We start from the raw sequence: 15,831 nt of genomic DNA on the forward strand, positions 1-15,831 counted from the left end.
TGGCTTGTAACGTGATAAAAGAGCCGTGGGCACCAGCACAAAGAGGAAAGCGACCTCTGCTCAATGCGAGTAGGATATTATCTTCATTCGTTGCATTTGGTTGTAAGAAAATGGCTTGACGAATTAACAAAAGTTTGAGCAACGGTACTATTGTCGATATCGTAATTATTGACGATATTTTTATCCATATTATGGATTATTACAGGCGCTTTAGCAATCGTAAGTAGGAAGAAATATCAATAATAACATTGATTATACCAACGGCAATATTGCGAATATTATTAAAATAATGTCGAAATAATATCGAAAAAGTTTCGAGATCTTTTAAAAACTTTAAATACAATTTCTTTTTGATGTATATCATTTATAAACTGAAGATAATTACAGAGAGAATTTACATCAAAAATTTATACGAATTGATTAAGTTCTGGAGATTAACAAATTGCGTGGAAAAAATATTACGTAAAAAGACTTGACAGTAACGTTTATTGAAAATGCGGATAATAATAGAGATTATAAAAAAGCACTTGATCGCAACGATCCATGGAAGTCAAGGCCAAGAATAATGCCCCTCATCGACAAAATAATAATTCACGATAACGACATATTAGAATCTTTTCAATTACAATTATCTTTGACGAGCTATTTTGCGGGTCCGTTATTATAATCCTATTTAGGAAGGACGAATGTTTCGTCGAGATAATTTCGCTATCCTAAATGAATATCAAAATGACAAATATATTTGATCTGTGTTCTATCTTCATAGATTAAGTACGATCACGGCGATAAACGCTTTTGCGAATATTTCATGAGATCAAATTCGATTTTTATATGCTTCAATTATCGACTAGAAAGCGGGTTTAAGACATCGTCCGTACCGCATTTTGCATGGTAGTTTTACTTAAACATATATATTTCGAAAATGTAACTTACTGACCTACATCCACCATATGCTGAAGAGTCGGGAAACGCCTTTTAACGCGGAGCGAAATCCTTTGCAGCGTAATGACGTACGAGAGCACGGCGTACCTCACGATGTTGCGTCTCATCAATCGCCCCCGTTCATCCTGAAACAGACGAGCAAATACATGTAAATTATACTTCATATGTATTAATATATTAAACATGCTTTTTTTTCTTTTTACATAAACTACAATTTAAAATTATAAATAGAATTCTGTCTTAAATTATAGATCGTGTAAAGCTGACTTAAGCCACCACGTACGCGACTAGATGCCCGCGCTAATAATATAAATTTAAAAACTGTTCGATTCGCCGTAAAATACACAACTTTGATAAAATTTAAGTTTGCGATAAATCGGTAGCGAAAATGGTGCCGACTTTAAAATTTGTTTCGACAAATGCCAGACACGTTTCTACGTCTCGTGCATACTTTCCCTTTGTTCTCTTGGCCTGATATTACGAGCTTTTCCTTGTTCATACTCACTGTTAAATTATTTTTAACTAAAACTATTCTAGTATCAATCGAAGAATACCCGGTGACACCTGCTTTTTCCTTGCTTTCTTGGACATTGATGCGCACTTTTGTAATCGATCGCGGCTTTTGCAATCCGTTGACGGCCGCAACCGCTTGGAGGAATATCAATTTAATCGGAAATGATCGACGATGTCGACATTTAGATTTTCCGTATGCTCGAATTGTCGCAACTTTGAAGAGAGTCAAAGGTTGGAAATATTTGAGATTTTTTTTTTTTTTTAATAAATTTCCAGAGGAAATCTCAAAGTTAGTTCATGTTACTAAAGTATCTTTTCTCTCTTTGTGTCTGTCGATACCTTATATACATCGTACATTAATTAACTTCGCCTCCACGGAGGTTCCTTGCATTCCTTGCGTACAGCGACGATGAGCTATAAACCTTCTCAAGCACGTAGAGTTGTCATAAGAAATAACATGAAGCTCTATTGCTCACCATTACAGCCGCGTTGAAAAATCTTATGAAAAAAAAAGAAAAAAAGAAAGAAAAACGGTAACAGTCTTCTTTTTCTCCCATCTCTTCCATTCTTAAAACGATTCTTTTCTTCTTCCGTATTTCTAGTTTTTTTTTCGGATTGTTCCGACATTCGGTGATGATCACCGTTATCTCTTCGATGGCCTTTCGTCATCTTTCACTCGCACGTACGAAAAACGAGACGGCTCCTTCCTCGGAATTCTGCGACTTACCTGTCGTGCATGTAAAAATGCTCGATTTGGCAGCTTGCGAACGACCCTCCTCGCGGGGAAAGGTAGCAGAGCCGAACACCGATCGTCTCGCGAGGTTTGCATTTCAATTAGATTTCAATGAAAGGCGTAGCTCAGAAGCTCACTGTTGACCACTCTGGTGTCGCTCATTCACAAATCCGACACTCTGTATTATGCGATTACATGACCGCGAGTGTGTGTATATAACCGTGGGTTCGTTCCATGGTTAAGGACCTTGTCCCCTACCTACGTGCAAAAATTCCATCGGAACTCGTTGTTCCTAGAGATCCACTGCACCGTACGGACGCAATTGCATGCACGCTGCGCTTTGAATCGAAAATTCGCGACAGAACCTAACAACTGATTACGGTGATTTCAAATGTAGTTAATACGTTTGAAACACATCTAGTGCAATTTTATTTTTAGTTGAAGTTTCCATCAAAAGGAATTTTAACAGTTCAAAATTGTAATTTACTATTTTATGTTTGATGTAAATGCTTACCTACACACTTTTGTTTTATATAAAGGCAAATGTATTAAACTCTGCTTATAATATAAATGGAATATTTTACATTGCGCAAATTTATTAATGAAGTCGAGATCGTTACCACATTGCAAATTGAAAGACCACAATGAATCATCGGCCAAGAGTTATTGTACATAAATGTGATAGTGCTTCTCGCGCTGGTGGAAGGCAGACAAGTGGAATGCTGCGAAATTTATGCGGTAGCACAGGTACTTGTACCTTTCTTTGATATTGCAATAATAATAAACGTCAGAAAACCAATTAAATCAATGCTCTTTCGTGCGGCGTAACGCGACACCTTGGTTAGCTTTAGGTTTAAAGATCCATAACGATATTTTTAGCAGAAATAACCGTACGCACGGCGGGACATCAAACCGCAATCAAACCGCTTTTTCTCGGAACTTTCTCGAAAATAGTTGCATTCTGGACGTGCGTTTCGTGCGGTTTAATATATGAAATTAGTGCTGCAGCTAAGGCAAAGAGGGCGATTGCATAAGGCAACGATTAAATTGTTTAGTGGCGATCGGTCAGCTCTCGCTCTATTAGTATAATGCCGGTAGCAATCGAGGGTTGCAAGTCGATCGCATGTAGCACAGGTTTAGCACTCGATGACCGACGGACATATATTTTATTAAAAACTGATTGAAGTAACGGTATGTGTAAAGAAGAGAATATATATGTTTAAAAAAAATTTCTCGTTTGCGTTTGTGTCAGGTGCGCATGACGCGCGCGCATAAGTTCGTCCTTCTTTTTCGTTACGGTACGTTGCACTTTCACTCCGACACTGATTATGAGTCATTGACCAGAGGTGGAAGCTTGCACCGAACTCGTCGTCATTGTCTAAATTAAAGCTCTCCGTCTCACGACGGGGATTGTCTCCAAATAATTTAAGAAAATAATTAAGATGCACTCTTAGAAAATTGATTTAGTATCAGTATTTAGGAAAATAATGATCGAAATAGAGACATCGTGGATAATATACACATTTTCACAACATAGCAAAATAAAGAAAATTATTTCTAAATTACGCACAAATTGTGTTTTGATTTAAGGAAGAATAAATTTATTTTTATCGCTAAACGAGCCTACTTATCAAACTAATTACAAATGCGAACGGGATATTTATTTGTGTCAAGGTCCTGGCAAATAATACACCATGTCCCGTTTCTCGCGTTATATTAACTATGTGAAAGAGTAAAAAAGCGAATTTTCCACCAGCTGCGAAATTATAGGATCATCATCCCGTACATTTTTTGCTTCTGGGCGTGGCATGACTGGATAGGTACCTACTTAGGTTAACGACACCAAAACGTGTCACGGCAATTCATTAGCGTAATAAGACCAAACGTAACACGAGCGACTACCCAAAGCAAGGTTGCATCTATTAACACTATCTATCTTCACAGGAAAAGATCATTATTTCGTTAAAAGGATCGCTTAACGTTTCCTCTATACCTATAAAATGGTTTCGTTTCTCGCAATACTTTTACGAATAAAAATAGCATTTGTCCTTCCAAGAAGAACGCTTTGTTACCACTGTATTTTTAATCAGCAAAGGAAACCTTTTCTCGATGGGCAGGTTCTACTTACGTTTCCAGGAATGGCCGCGCTGATGAAGAGGGCCAGATTATCCGGCCAGGGCAAAAGCTTGTACTGCTCCCACCATCTTTTCACAACGAGGCTTACGTAGAATCCCAGAACGAACGACATGGGTATGGAATCGCTTGAGTTGCCGAAGTAATAACGAATTTTTTCAAAAATTCTGAAAGAAAAAATACAAATTTTGATATATAATTTTAAACATAATTATTAGATAATTGCTGAAACTTTCATCTGATACTCTATGTTAAAATAAAATCTCATGTGCGTATATTTTAACTATATAATATTTTATTACATTATTGTTATAATTAATGGGATATGGAAGAGTAAAGAGGACTAATAACCAACGTAATAAGCAGAGACTAAGGACGTCTTAAGGCAAACTTAAAATAAAACATTCTTTGGATAAAGCGTCTGTGCGAGAATATGAATAAAGAAACATTTTGTGAGAGAATGCAGAAGGCAAATCCATATTTGCACTTATTCGAATAAAGTCTATTACACGTTAAATGGAATTTTCTATACGCAAACTTGCGTATAAGCAAGGTTGAGGTGATACTGTCACAGTGCGCTTGAAGACAGGACTATCGGTATCCTACATGCTAATCAGTATTGATAAATGCGAATTCTATTTCATTTTGATTGCAAGCGAAAGCGCAAATCGGCTTTATCGAAAGCATCTTTCAGGCGAGTTTGATTCCTCGCTTCGCTCGTCTATACCGGTTATTGCCTCGCAACGGGTCATTTTAACAAGAGCGCCATCACCACGCATAAAAGTAGCAGTCTTCATTTTTACGACTTCACACATCAATTCTGAACGATTAACGTCGCGATTCCAGGATTTTTCAGTAAGTAGGTTTATGTTGGAATTTCCGTGAATGACTGCGGCACCGCATTCGCACTCTTCAAGTAATATTGACTTACCGTTATCTGAACGTACAATATCATGGCCACAAGAAACCGATATCAAACGTATAATAGTCATTCGAATAACAACTCAGCAGTATTTTTAAAATACTATCTCCAAAATGCAAAACATACTCAAAAATGTAATCTGATAATTTGAAAAAGTTCTTTTTATGAGATCTCGTAAAAAGTATTTTACGTATATCGAGACACGAACGGAATATTTTACATCTTCAAAACACAAAACACGCTTAACAAAATAATCTGATAATTTGAAACAATTCTTTTTACGAGATCGTAAAAAGATATTTTACGTGTATCGAGACATGGAGTATATCTTACATTTGTGTCTAAAAAAAGAAGCTGGTTTTTGGATAAATCTGAGTGCAAAAGAAATCTTGGAATCTTAACGAAGGATGCTTAATCTTGCAAACCACCATATGCAGTCCGCTTAATCTTATACAGTATATATATAATACCGAATCGCTTATTGTATTCTTTATGCTGGATCCCAAATCAGCTTTAAACCATCTCTACAGTTCTAAATTTAGCACGAACGAATCGAAGCGATTTAAAAAAGAAATTTTTTTACATTCTTATGCTTTCTTCTGGCACTTTTTCATCCCCCTTTCTCAACCTACCATAAATAACGGGTTACGTTTTTATGCCCTTTTTTTAATGCCGGACGCTTGTCCAACACATTCCAAGATGTATCGTGATGTAGTCTCTCTTATACGGAACGCATTAAAAGAATCCTGGTAGAAATCGCACCTTGCGATCGATGAATTTAATTACATTGATGTCTAAATGATTTAAACAAATTTTGGAAAAACTATCATATCTATATTTATATTATACATAGTAATAAGTTTTAATTTTTTTAATATAAATATATCACACTATAACAATAATATCACTTGTATGCAAATGTCACGATTTTTTAAGCGTAAGCTTATTGTCATACTACTTGAATATGCGCTGTAATTATACTTGCAGTTAAATAATCATGCATTTGCATCCACTGTAGGAGTTCACTTGTCCTTGAGTACGAGTCACCCACAGCGATTGTTTAATGATTTTGCGATAAAAATACAAATAATGCATGTTGTTTTGCCAAAAATAGAATTCATTATTTAATTTTATAAACAATACAATGAAATAGTTTACAGAATTAATATACTCATAACAACAATGTTTAAAAACTCAGAGACACAATTGCATGCTTTTGATAATATTAGTATTTTTTACTTGTAAATTCTCTCATATTTGCAACCGATTGAACGTCATGAAGGTAAACGAAGGAAAGGTTATCGAGTGTCCTGCGTAGCAAAAATACAACAATGTATAAAGCACTAATAAAAAGAAGATATTGTAAATTCTTCGATGATTCGCGTGACCGTGATCAAAGTGTTGGAACCTTCAGATTTGTTGGCGGGCCAAGGTTGATATTGCGAGTTTATCTACATCCATAAAATGCAGTTATAGCAGGTACGCTCACGCACCAGCTGGGTGATCGTTGGATTCGGCGTTATTCATGATAAGAACGCGACAAACGAATTGATAATCAGCGGAAAATGCGGAATTGAATCGCTGTTTCTCTTGCACGATCAAGAGACAAATATTGTGTGCTTAAATTAGTCGTACGATATATTGAGCTATTTTCCACCCCGCATTACCTATAGTTCAATCCACTCAATTCAGTATTATGCTTCCCGCGTTACCTCCGAGGCGATTGTATTAAAGAAAATTCAAGTTATAGCCGGGAATAATTGTCATTGGATACGAGAAAAAATTTAATAAAAAAATGTGCGCTGTCTCCCTAATATCAATGTACGAGGATGCATTTTATTCTGTATCATTTCTTTTTCTGTTTAAAATTTTTTTGGCCTTTTGCTTTCTCGTAAAGAATGGAATTTAAGGGAATTCTTTTCTTAAATTCTCAGAATATTCCTGTACTCACATCCGCTGGTGTTCATTGAGCACGTATCGATATGTAAAGTTGATGAGGTAGTAGAAGAACAGGTACGCCAGTAATTCCCGCCAGATTAACTTGTAAACGGAACCACGCCATCTGCAAAAAAAAAGCGAAGAACTTACTTTTTATTGAATAAATAAATAAAATAATAATTCTGGCTTAGCTATGAAAACCAAATTTGAATATAAAATCTTTAATTTTTTTTTAAATTATTTTTATGATACTTTGATTGTGATTGAAAATTTACAAATAAAATATTCTATGTCATATAGTACAGTGGTGCATTAGATTTAAAAAAAGTATCTACCTTATTTCTATGCTAAATAAAATAAATATGTATGCTAAAAAGTATCTATTTCTTCGGTTATCTTCCTTTTGCATTATAATAAATCCACATTGAACGCATGACATTACGTTAACTAAAACATAAATATCCATTTAGATGCCTTGTATTCTAAACTAAGAATGAATTATTAATGGTAAATATCCATGATACAGTTTGTTTAATAAGTTATAGTAGTGATGTAAGGATTTTATTTTCGAGCCATAAAAACGAGCAAAATCCATCTTTCATTTCCGAGTATCGTCCGGACTTCCTCATGGTGTGAATGAACTTCGGTCGACCATCATGTGAGCTCTTTTCTCTTTTCAAGCATCCTTTTTAAAACGAGTTTGGGAAATATCAGCGCTTCCTCGACTCTATAATGCTAATGCTTTGAACGTCTCTACACTACACGCATGATCGCTCGCCTGAGAAGTATTGTACAATTTATTAATTTCGAAGTCATGGATATTAATAAATCGATGATGCGTCGTTTTGCACGGAAACGCACGTGAAACAGGTTTTGTTTGAAAGAGAAAAAGGGAAGACCATTATAGTCGAATTATCGCACAATTTCGCTTTCAACGAGTTATTCTCGCTTCGTCAGTTCAATACGATTCAGTACGAGCGTACAATCGGTAACAGCTAGACCACTCTACAAAATCGTAAACGGCATGTGCGCTTCGAAACCGGCTAGGGAATTAGCGAAAAGTGTGTCACGGCTAAATCGATTTTATGAGTTTCGAAGATATGCTACTTGTGCCTTATGTTTCCCGAACATAAATTCACTACGAATATTTTATGGTGAAATGAGATGTCGGTCATTCGCACTACTAATGACGTAATAGGAAACACAAGAAGCGACGTTTATTCCATAATTTTATCTTCTGCACCCTTTCTTTCCAAACGTAAACTCACATTAAAGAAATAAACGATCAAATTAGAATTATTTTAAAATTTTTGACATTTAGGAATAACTTAGCCGTTTCAGAAACAATAACTTTAAAATGAATTTCTACTTATGCAACGGATGCAGTATAAATAGGGTCAGAGAGAAAAGCAGTTTATAGATGTTGTAAAGTGGATATGTCAACCATTGTTTAATAATGGTGCTATGAACTGCGTCATTTATCTCTATTCATATGGAAGATGAATGATTCATTTATTGGAATTTGACGTCGTGATTTACGATAAGGTTTCATGTCACAAGCTACGCTAATATGACAAAACTATGCTTTGCGGGTGTTTATTCGTGTAAAATGTCAATGTACATTCTGATTGTGATGTTTTCAAATATGTCAGTCATTCGAAATAAGACGTTCGATTTTTCACGCATACAACAAATGATACACATGTCACGAACTGTCAACTTACAGAAATAGCATATTGAGTTGGAATGTAAAAATAAAAAAGCACAACAAATATCACGCCTCTCCAGTGGGAGAAAGATATGAAAAGTTGTACCGGACATCCGCCGCATTCAGAGTGACGAACTTGCTGTGCTCACAAGACCGTAACGGTACCGGTGGCGATTGTTGTGTACGATAAATTCACTCGCAGTTGATATGACAAAGATCGAAAGAGTGAAAATCTCGAGAGAGTAATTGAGGTGATGCGTAAGATGAAATAATAAATTGCGTTAACCGCTTAGATCAAATAAATTCATCTCCGACGCGATCTCGGTGATTGTATTCCAATCGCTGGAATTGCGTAAACAAGATTATTTCCTTTCGATAATGATTCTCCTGCTCATCAGCCAATCCGCAATTATGGGAAGCTGCGGCACCGTTGTTAACCATATTTTTTTAACGCGCAGTACATACTAATCGAGCATCATGCTCATACGATTGCAAATTGCTATTTTACGAAAATAACTATAAAATTGACGCACACATGTTTACCTGGGGTACAATTATGCGCTTTCAGCCGACAATTAAACTGTTTGCCTAACATACATTAAACACTTGTTACCGTTGATATTCATTCGACAACTTAACCGGGCTATTATGCGGAAATAAACGTAAATGTGTTTCTTTTTAAATGCTAATAATAAATGTTTTTAAGCTCTTTTGCAAAATAAACTTATATAAAATGCATTTAAATTATTTATCAACTTGCAAGTTAAAAACACAATTTTGTTTTTACTAATCAGATTTTATAAACGTTTATTACCTTCTTGTCATATTCCATCATTGTATTAATAATTGTCGTTTAAGATTTTCTTTTATAGTTACGCGGTTAATAGAGAGACATCTTTTCAGAGAAATATATGTATTACCAAGTCAAATCCAATAACTAAAGGATTGAAAAATTTAGAAATTATAAGTTTCTTAGGTATTTGAACTTTTATAATAAAACTTTTATACTACAAATTCAAAAATTGTTAAGAGCTAATACATTTTTTTTTTAATGTAGTTTACGTACGAAATACATAAAAATTAGATTTGTCCTTTACAAAAATCTAAAAAAATATTGAAATATTCAATCTTTAATAAATATTCAACAATTTGCTTCGAGGAATAAATTGTTTCTTTCTTATGAGTCACCAAACCACGAAGTTATTTTTGCACAATGATAAAATGTTTCCAGAGAACCTATTACAGTTTATTCTTTAAATATAGCTATAAAAGAAGTTTCTAGATTTTAACAAAAGTAAGACAATATCTCATACATTTGTCAATTTATTTCGAATTTTGGCACTCTTTTAAAACGCGTTCCGAAACCACCTAAACAAAATAGACAAATATTAGAAATGGAGTTGGATCTTGACATCGCATTTTTTTTACATTTATCTATTATATAACATTGCAGAGAGACATACGAGATTTCGCTTGCCAGCAAGGAAGGTGCAACTGCACCGATCGCTTTTAGACTTGGGTAATATATGGGTAAATATATGAGGAGGAACCTGTTACAATATATTGAATAACGATGGAAGAGCGTTTGGTTATTTCGCTATTTGTGTGTCAGTGGGTCATGGTAGGAAGCAATGTCCCACGTTTTTCATACGTTTACGACGACACGCCCGCGAATCCTTCCACGTGTCCCATGCGTGCGTATACGCACATGTACGTAGATGGGTAACGTAAGAGCCATTACATCGGCGTGACTGCGATCGAGAGAAGCCATTATTGTATCGTTAATCAATTCACGAAGCTTGTTCGCCAACCTTTGTCTGGTTTATGAATTATTTTCAAGGGTAAAGAACATTAGTATAAAATTAAAAAAACTATCGCTACAACACAGATGTCTCTTTATCGAAATTTCAAATCGCATGCAAAATCATTGAATAAGCAATCAATTGTCAACTTGGCATACGTATATTGCATTTATCGTTGGATGCAACAATATCAATTATTTGTAAATTATCAAAATATCTTAATCAATTTGTAATATACTAATTAAGTTTAACTAATTAAGGATAATTAAATTGTCGATATGTTAGCCTTGCAATAAATTGTGCTGAGAAAGATAATACGTTACTTATTGGCTGTAGTATGAGCATTAGTAATAATTTAATATTGAAAAATATTGAAAAATAAAACGATGAAAAAGTTGGTACAATATTTTGTATACTAAGGAAGTGACATTTAATATTTATTTTTAGATACGAATGTCTTAAAATCCGATAGCAGACTGATGCGATTCCATTTCAAAATCCGTATCCATTTACAAGAGCGAAAGCCGGTTCTCTAAAATGCTAAAGTTGATGAGCCGTGATAGATATTTGCATATAAAATATTTCATTCTTATTCAAATAGCTTAGCGAATCATTTTCGTGACATGACAAGTTACATATCGCTCTCTTCTCTTTTTTATTAAAACAATTCCAAAAAAAAAAGTTTTCAATGATTATTCTGCGTGATAGCTCTCATTCAGTATAAGTGATTGCGAGAAATATCATCAATTTTCAATAGAAAAATCTGTTTTGCTAATGTTAAACAATAATAATGACACTCTGTAGATCTATTTTTACAACAATTTTTTTCAGTAAGAAATTATAGTGCAAACTCATGAGACTCTTTTATTTCGCGCGCTGTCGATCCTTCATTTCGCTGACAATGAGCGACGTAAAGGAGCGTTGGAAAAGAAGCGCATACCAGAGCGTTCTAGCGCGACGGATAACGCTGTCGCTCGTAAAGTATAATGTTTTAAGGATAATAAATTAGCGCATTCTCAACAAGACGCGGCATTTTTTATGATCGATCAGACGTCGTCTCTTCCCAATGCGGAGATGTCGAGGAAGACGTTGACGCGGAACGTAAAGGTTGACGCGCGAGTGAACGTCAATGACGGGCACTCGGCGCGCGGCGCGCGGCGGTCCCCGAGTGAATGGGCGAGCGTTGTGCGATGGCCGCGTGTAGCCAGCCAGATGTCGAGCGTTTATGCAAGATCGTTATAACATAATGCGGCAATTTAACCCCGGTGCAGAAGCGTTTCCATTTTAGTCCTTTCTCCGCGCGTTTCACGGTTTCAGCGCGAAATCGGGCACGTGGATTTATGTGGTCGCTTAGATGCAGCGACCAATTTCTAAGTATTTCTAACTAGTACGTCGCGCGTCGGAGCGTCTGAGTACTGCACGGATAAATGCAATTGCATACAGTTATGCCGAGTGCTCTCCGAGTGACGCTCAAAGACGACTGATGCTGAAAGGAGCGTTTTGTAATCGTTAAGTGATAACATCGCAGACAACACAACTCGTAAAGCCATCGTAAAGACGTCTGTAAAACATTTTAATCTTTTAAACGTGTTTCAAATGCTTTTCAGACGATCTCTTTCCAGAGATATACTGCAACGCATATGGTTCTGTAAACTTTAGGTGTGCGAAACACAAATAAAAATGCTTGCGAAACATAAGAGAATCGTCCAAAAATGGAGATATATCCAGAGATACGTTTTATCTAACGTTCCGAACGTGATACAGGTTTCGCAATACGGACTGAAGAATTATATATAGGAAGTAACTGATTCGCCGCACTCACTTTGGTATCACAAACGGAATGCTAAATATTACTGAAACGTGAGTCATTGCCGCGATGTCTTGCAAACTAGGCAACGATAATCTATGTTCTGTTACGTAGGTATTAAAGGCTTTGCCACTTCGCCTGGATGCAAAGCTGCGCGGAGATATTTTGCGAGATAGAAAATTCTGCAAAGAGTATCACGTTAATTGTAAATGAATGAATAATAATCGCACATGTGTTTTTTTCATGTTTTGCTAATGTTCACTAGAGATTTACAAAATGTTATGAGCGTAGGAGGATAAATTGAAAGAATGTAATATTACTCAATCATTTTATTAGCTATTGTATGTAAAAAATTTAATATTTGTAGTCAGTGACTAAGCGTTTGTTGAAAAATTGAAGATCTGATGTGTTGTGACATAAAATAAAATAATTTCAATCACGCTGACAGAAATAGTATAAAGATACGATATATTGTTGAAAAATTTAAGATATGCAACATAAAATTTAAATTACGTTGAGAGAAATAGTATGAAGAAAGATGTAACGATTATAATTATTAGCTACACGTAATATCACGCTCCTATTAGTCTGCGGTCAAAAGTAGTAATGAACCATCGTAGATTTGTATGAATGAAAACTATTACGCAAGGTGGCTCATAATCGTAATTCACATCGACACATATCGTATTCCAGTCTGCGGAAATAGTATCTGTACTATCTTATCAATCATTAAGGAAAACTTCAAAGACTCTTCTATTTCCTTTTGCGGTATATAACGTAACGCGTTGCGGTTAGCATTTATTTTCCGCTACAAAAGGATTATATTTTCTATGAATAATCAATGCATTATTAAAGAAAGAAGTTAGAAGACGAGTTTATTGAAAATCCGGAATGGATGAGGTGGCCTTACAAACGTAGCTGTATTGGTAAAAGGAAAATAGGGAACCCAAGTCGCTGTGGATAACGTAAAGTAACGGTCCACCGGTCAAGGCTCGCCAAGGCCTTTTATCGCTCTTGCCGGCCAGACAACCGCGCTATGTTGCAATTTTGTTTCTTCAATTCCCACTATGCCCGTCCTTCTCCATTTCTCCGCGCGATTTCAATTTATAGTCACGCTCGATAACCGTACAGTTTCTTTCGACGCTGGCAAAACGTTAAAAAGGTACGAATCGTTTTAAGATAAAGACGGAAGCGACTGTCTTGTAATTTAAAATAATCTATGTAACATATTTTGATGATAACATAACTTTCTTTTCTAGTTTATCTCAAAATAACATATTAACGCCTTGTATTACGTATTTCAATGCAAATGTATAAATGCATATTATTCAGATGACGTACTTCCTTTGTGCTCCAAGATAAATCGCGTGAGTTACGTGCATGCTTTGAAAGATGAGATGAGTTGAATACAAGGTTTTGGGTGGGCTGATATATGAGAACAATGAGACGGATCGGGTGAAAGCGATTGCAAAAAGACACTTTCGAAAATCTCTCGATATAATGCATAGGCGGCGAAGTTACGCATTGCGAAATGACAAAAAAAAAATAATATAGTGCTAATAATCGTAAATTATTGAGATGGATAAAATTTTTATATTTAATATTATATTTCTAATTCTTGTTAAATTTTATTAATGTATTATTTTATTTGTAATTCTTTGTTTTAACTGATGTGCTTCTAAAGAGGTTGTATATTTATTTTACATTTGAGATAAATTGGCAGTAAACTATCTTTATCATCTGTATTCGCTAATTGCATTAGATGCCATGAATAAAGTCCATTAAATAAAGATTTTCCTTCATTATGTACATGATGTTGTCAGCATTGATGGCTTCGCTAGCGATGAGTAACGGTAATTAAGACGTCTGCACAACAAATATCTTTGCTAGATACGCTCGGTGGATATGCTCGTTAATTTTAAATGAATGATCGTGTATTGATCGTATTAGTTTTTTACTAACTACAAAATTGGAGCATTTATTTTCTTTATATGTATGTTTAGGAATGAACAGGAAGAATAGAAAGACATCAAATTGGGTAAGAAATTAACGTAATTTATTAATATGTCATTAATTTTATTTTTTAATACATTATTATTTTTATCACACATTAATGAAACAAAGATTACTTGAAATCAATAAAATATGTTATTAGCACTATTCAAATAACATTTTTATTCTTATCTATTTTTTATTAAAAAAATAAATGTTAAGAATAAAGAATTATATAAATATATTGTGAAAAATCTATTGTAGAAATAGATTACATTTTTGTTAGGGGAAATTGGAGAAGTTTCTTTTATATAGAACGATTTCTTAGGCGATTTTATAATTGCTAAATTTACGCTTACTTTATTCTGACGTCAAATACTGTATTTATTACACAAAACATTCATTATATCTGTAGATTTATTATTTTTTATATTATTATGAATCTTACATGTCCACGTTCATAAGTAATCGATTGAATGAGGAAGACATTAACGGATCGTCATCCGTAAACAGAATGTCTGATGTGACGCATTTGCTTACGTTAGCGCCGTTCTAAGTTCCTAGCCATGCTATCTTCTAGTCATGCGTACTAAGCAGTTCCTGCATCGATGCCTCTGTTCATCGAACTCGACTTATTTATTATCGGCCGATTTTAGCCGATTAGATCGTATTTGGAGATCGACGTAACGACTCCATGATCAAGTCATTGCCAAGGTATATGTGTTTCCTCAGTAGCTACCGTGGTCATGGTCATTGTGCCCAGATGCATTCGATACAGCTTCCATGACTTGAATACGCAAGTACTATAGATGGAATGAAAGAATAGTTTGTCGATGATAGATCTTATTACAGCGATGATTACTTATAATAAATTAATTTGGTATGAAACACATGCAGCATTTTTTATAGATAAGAATTAAAAATAGTATATTTTTAAAATATAAAAAGTCTCGCGCCGCTTTATTGCATATTGCATTAGCTTGATTTCAAACTGCAGTAATTTTTTACGAGTTAAAAATTTTTTACACTAGAAAGTACATAGCATGAAAACGTTATTTTTATATCGATATAAATACAACGGAATCATTAGAACTGTTTTGTTCACCTTTGCTGTGAATTGTAATTTCTGCAATAAACTCTAAAAAAGCTCGCTTTGATTATTTCTTACTAGCAGTATCAAGAGTTAGTTTAGCAGAAAGTCTTAGGTAAGTCCGACAACTAGAAATAACGACTGAGATTCCCATGACGGCGTTTTACGCCGTTCACTATTTTTCTGCGATTTCTTACGTATCCTCTTATATATGATCTGACATTGAAACATTGTTTCCGGATGGAATTGCG

The 15,831-nt window shown here is 34.9% G+C and overlaps 2 protein-coding genes across 2 annotated transcripts in view; one reads left to right on the top strand and one right to left on the bottom strand.

The window, feature by feature from the left end:
- LOC105201861 (midnolin homolog) overlaps positions 1-15,831 on the top strand; it is a 299,275-nt gene that overhangs the window by 74,606 nt on the left and 208,838 nt on the right. The window lies entirely within an intron of this gene.
- LOC105201856 overlaps positions 1-15,831 on the bottom strand; it is a 48,997-nt gene that overhangs the window by 20,375 nt on the left and 12,791 nt on the right. Inside the window, exons 2-4 of the mRNA XM_026133284.2 lie at positions 7,195-7,305; positions 4,317-4,488; positions 938-1,067 (exon numbers count right to left, since the gene is read on the bottom strand). Of these exons, the coding sequence (XP_025989069.1) occupies positions 938-1,067; positions 4,317-4,488; positions 7,195-7,305 (413 nt within the window). The remainder of the gene's footprint in view (positions 1-937; positions 1,068-4,316; positions 4,489-7,194; positions 7,306-15,831) is intronic.

Source organism: Solenopsis invicta, chromosome 9 (assembly GCF_016802725.1).
Source record: "Solenopsis invicta isolate M01_SB chromosome 9, UNIL_Sinv_3.0, whole genome shotgun sequence".
Taxonomy (NCBI): Eukaryota; Metazoa; Arthropoda; class Insecta; order Hymenoptera; family Formicidae; genus Solenopsis; species Solenopsis invicta.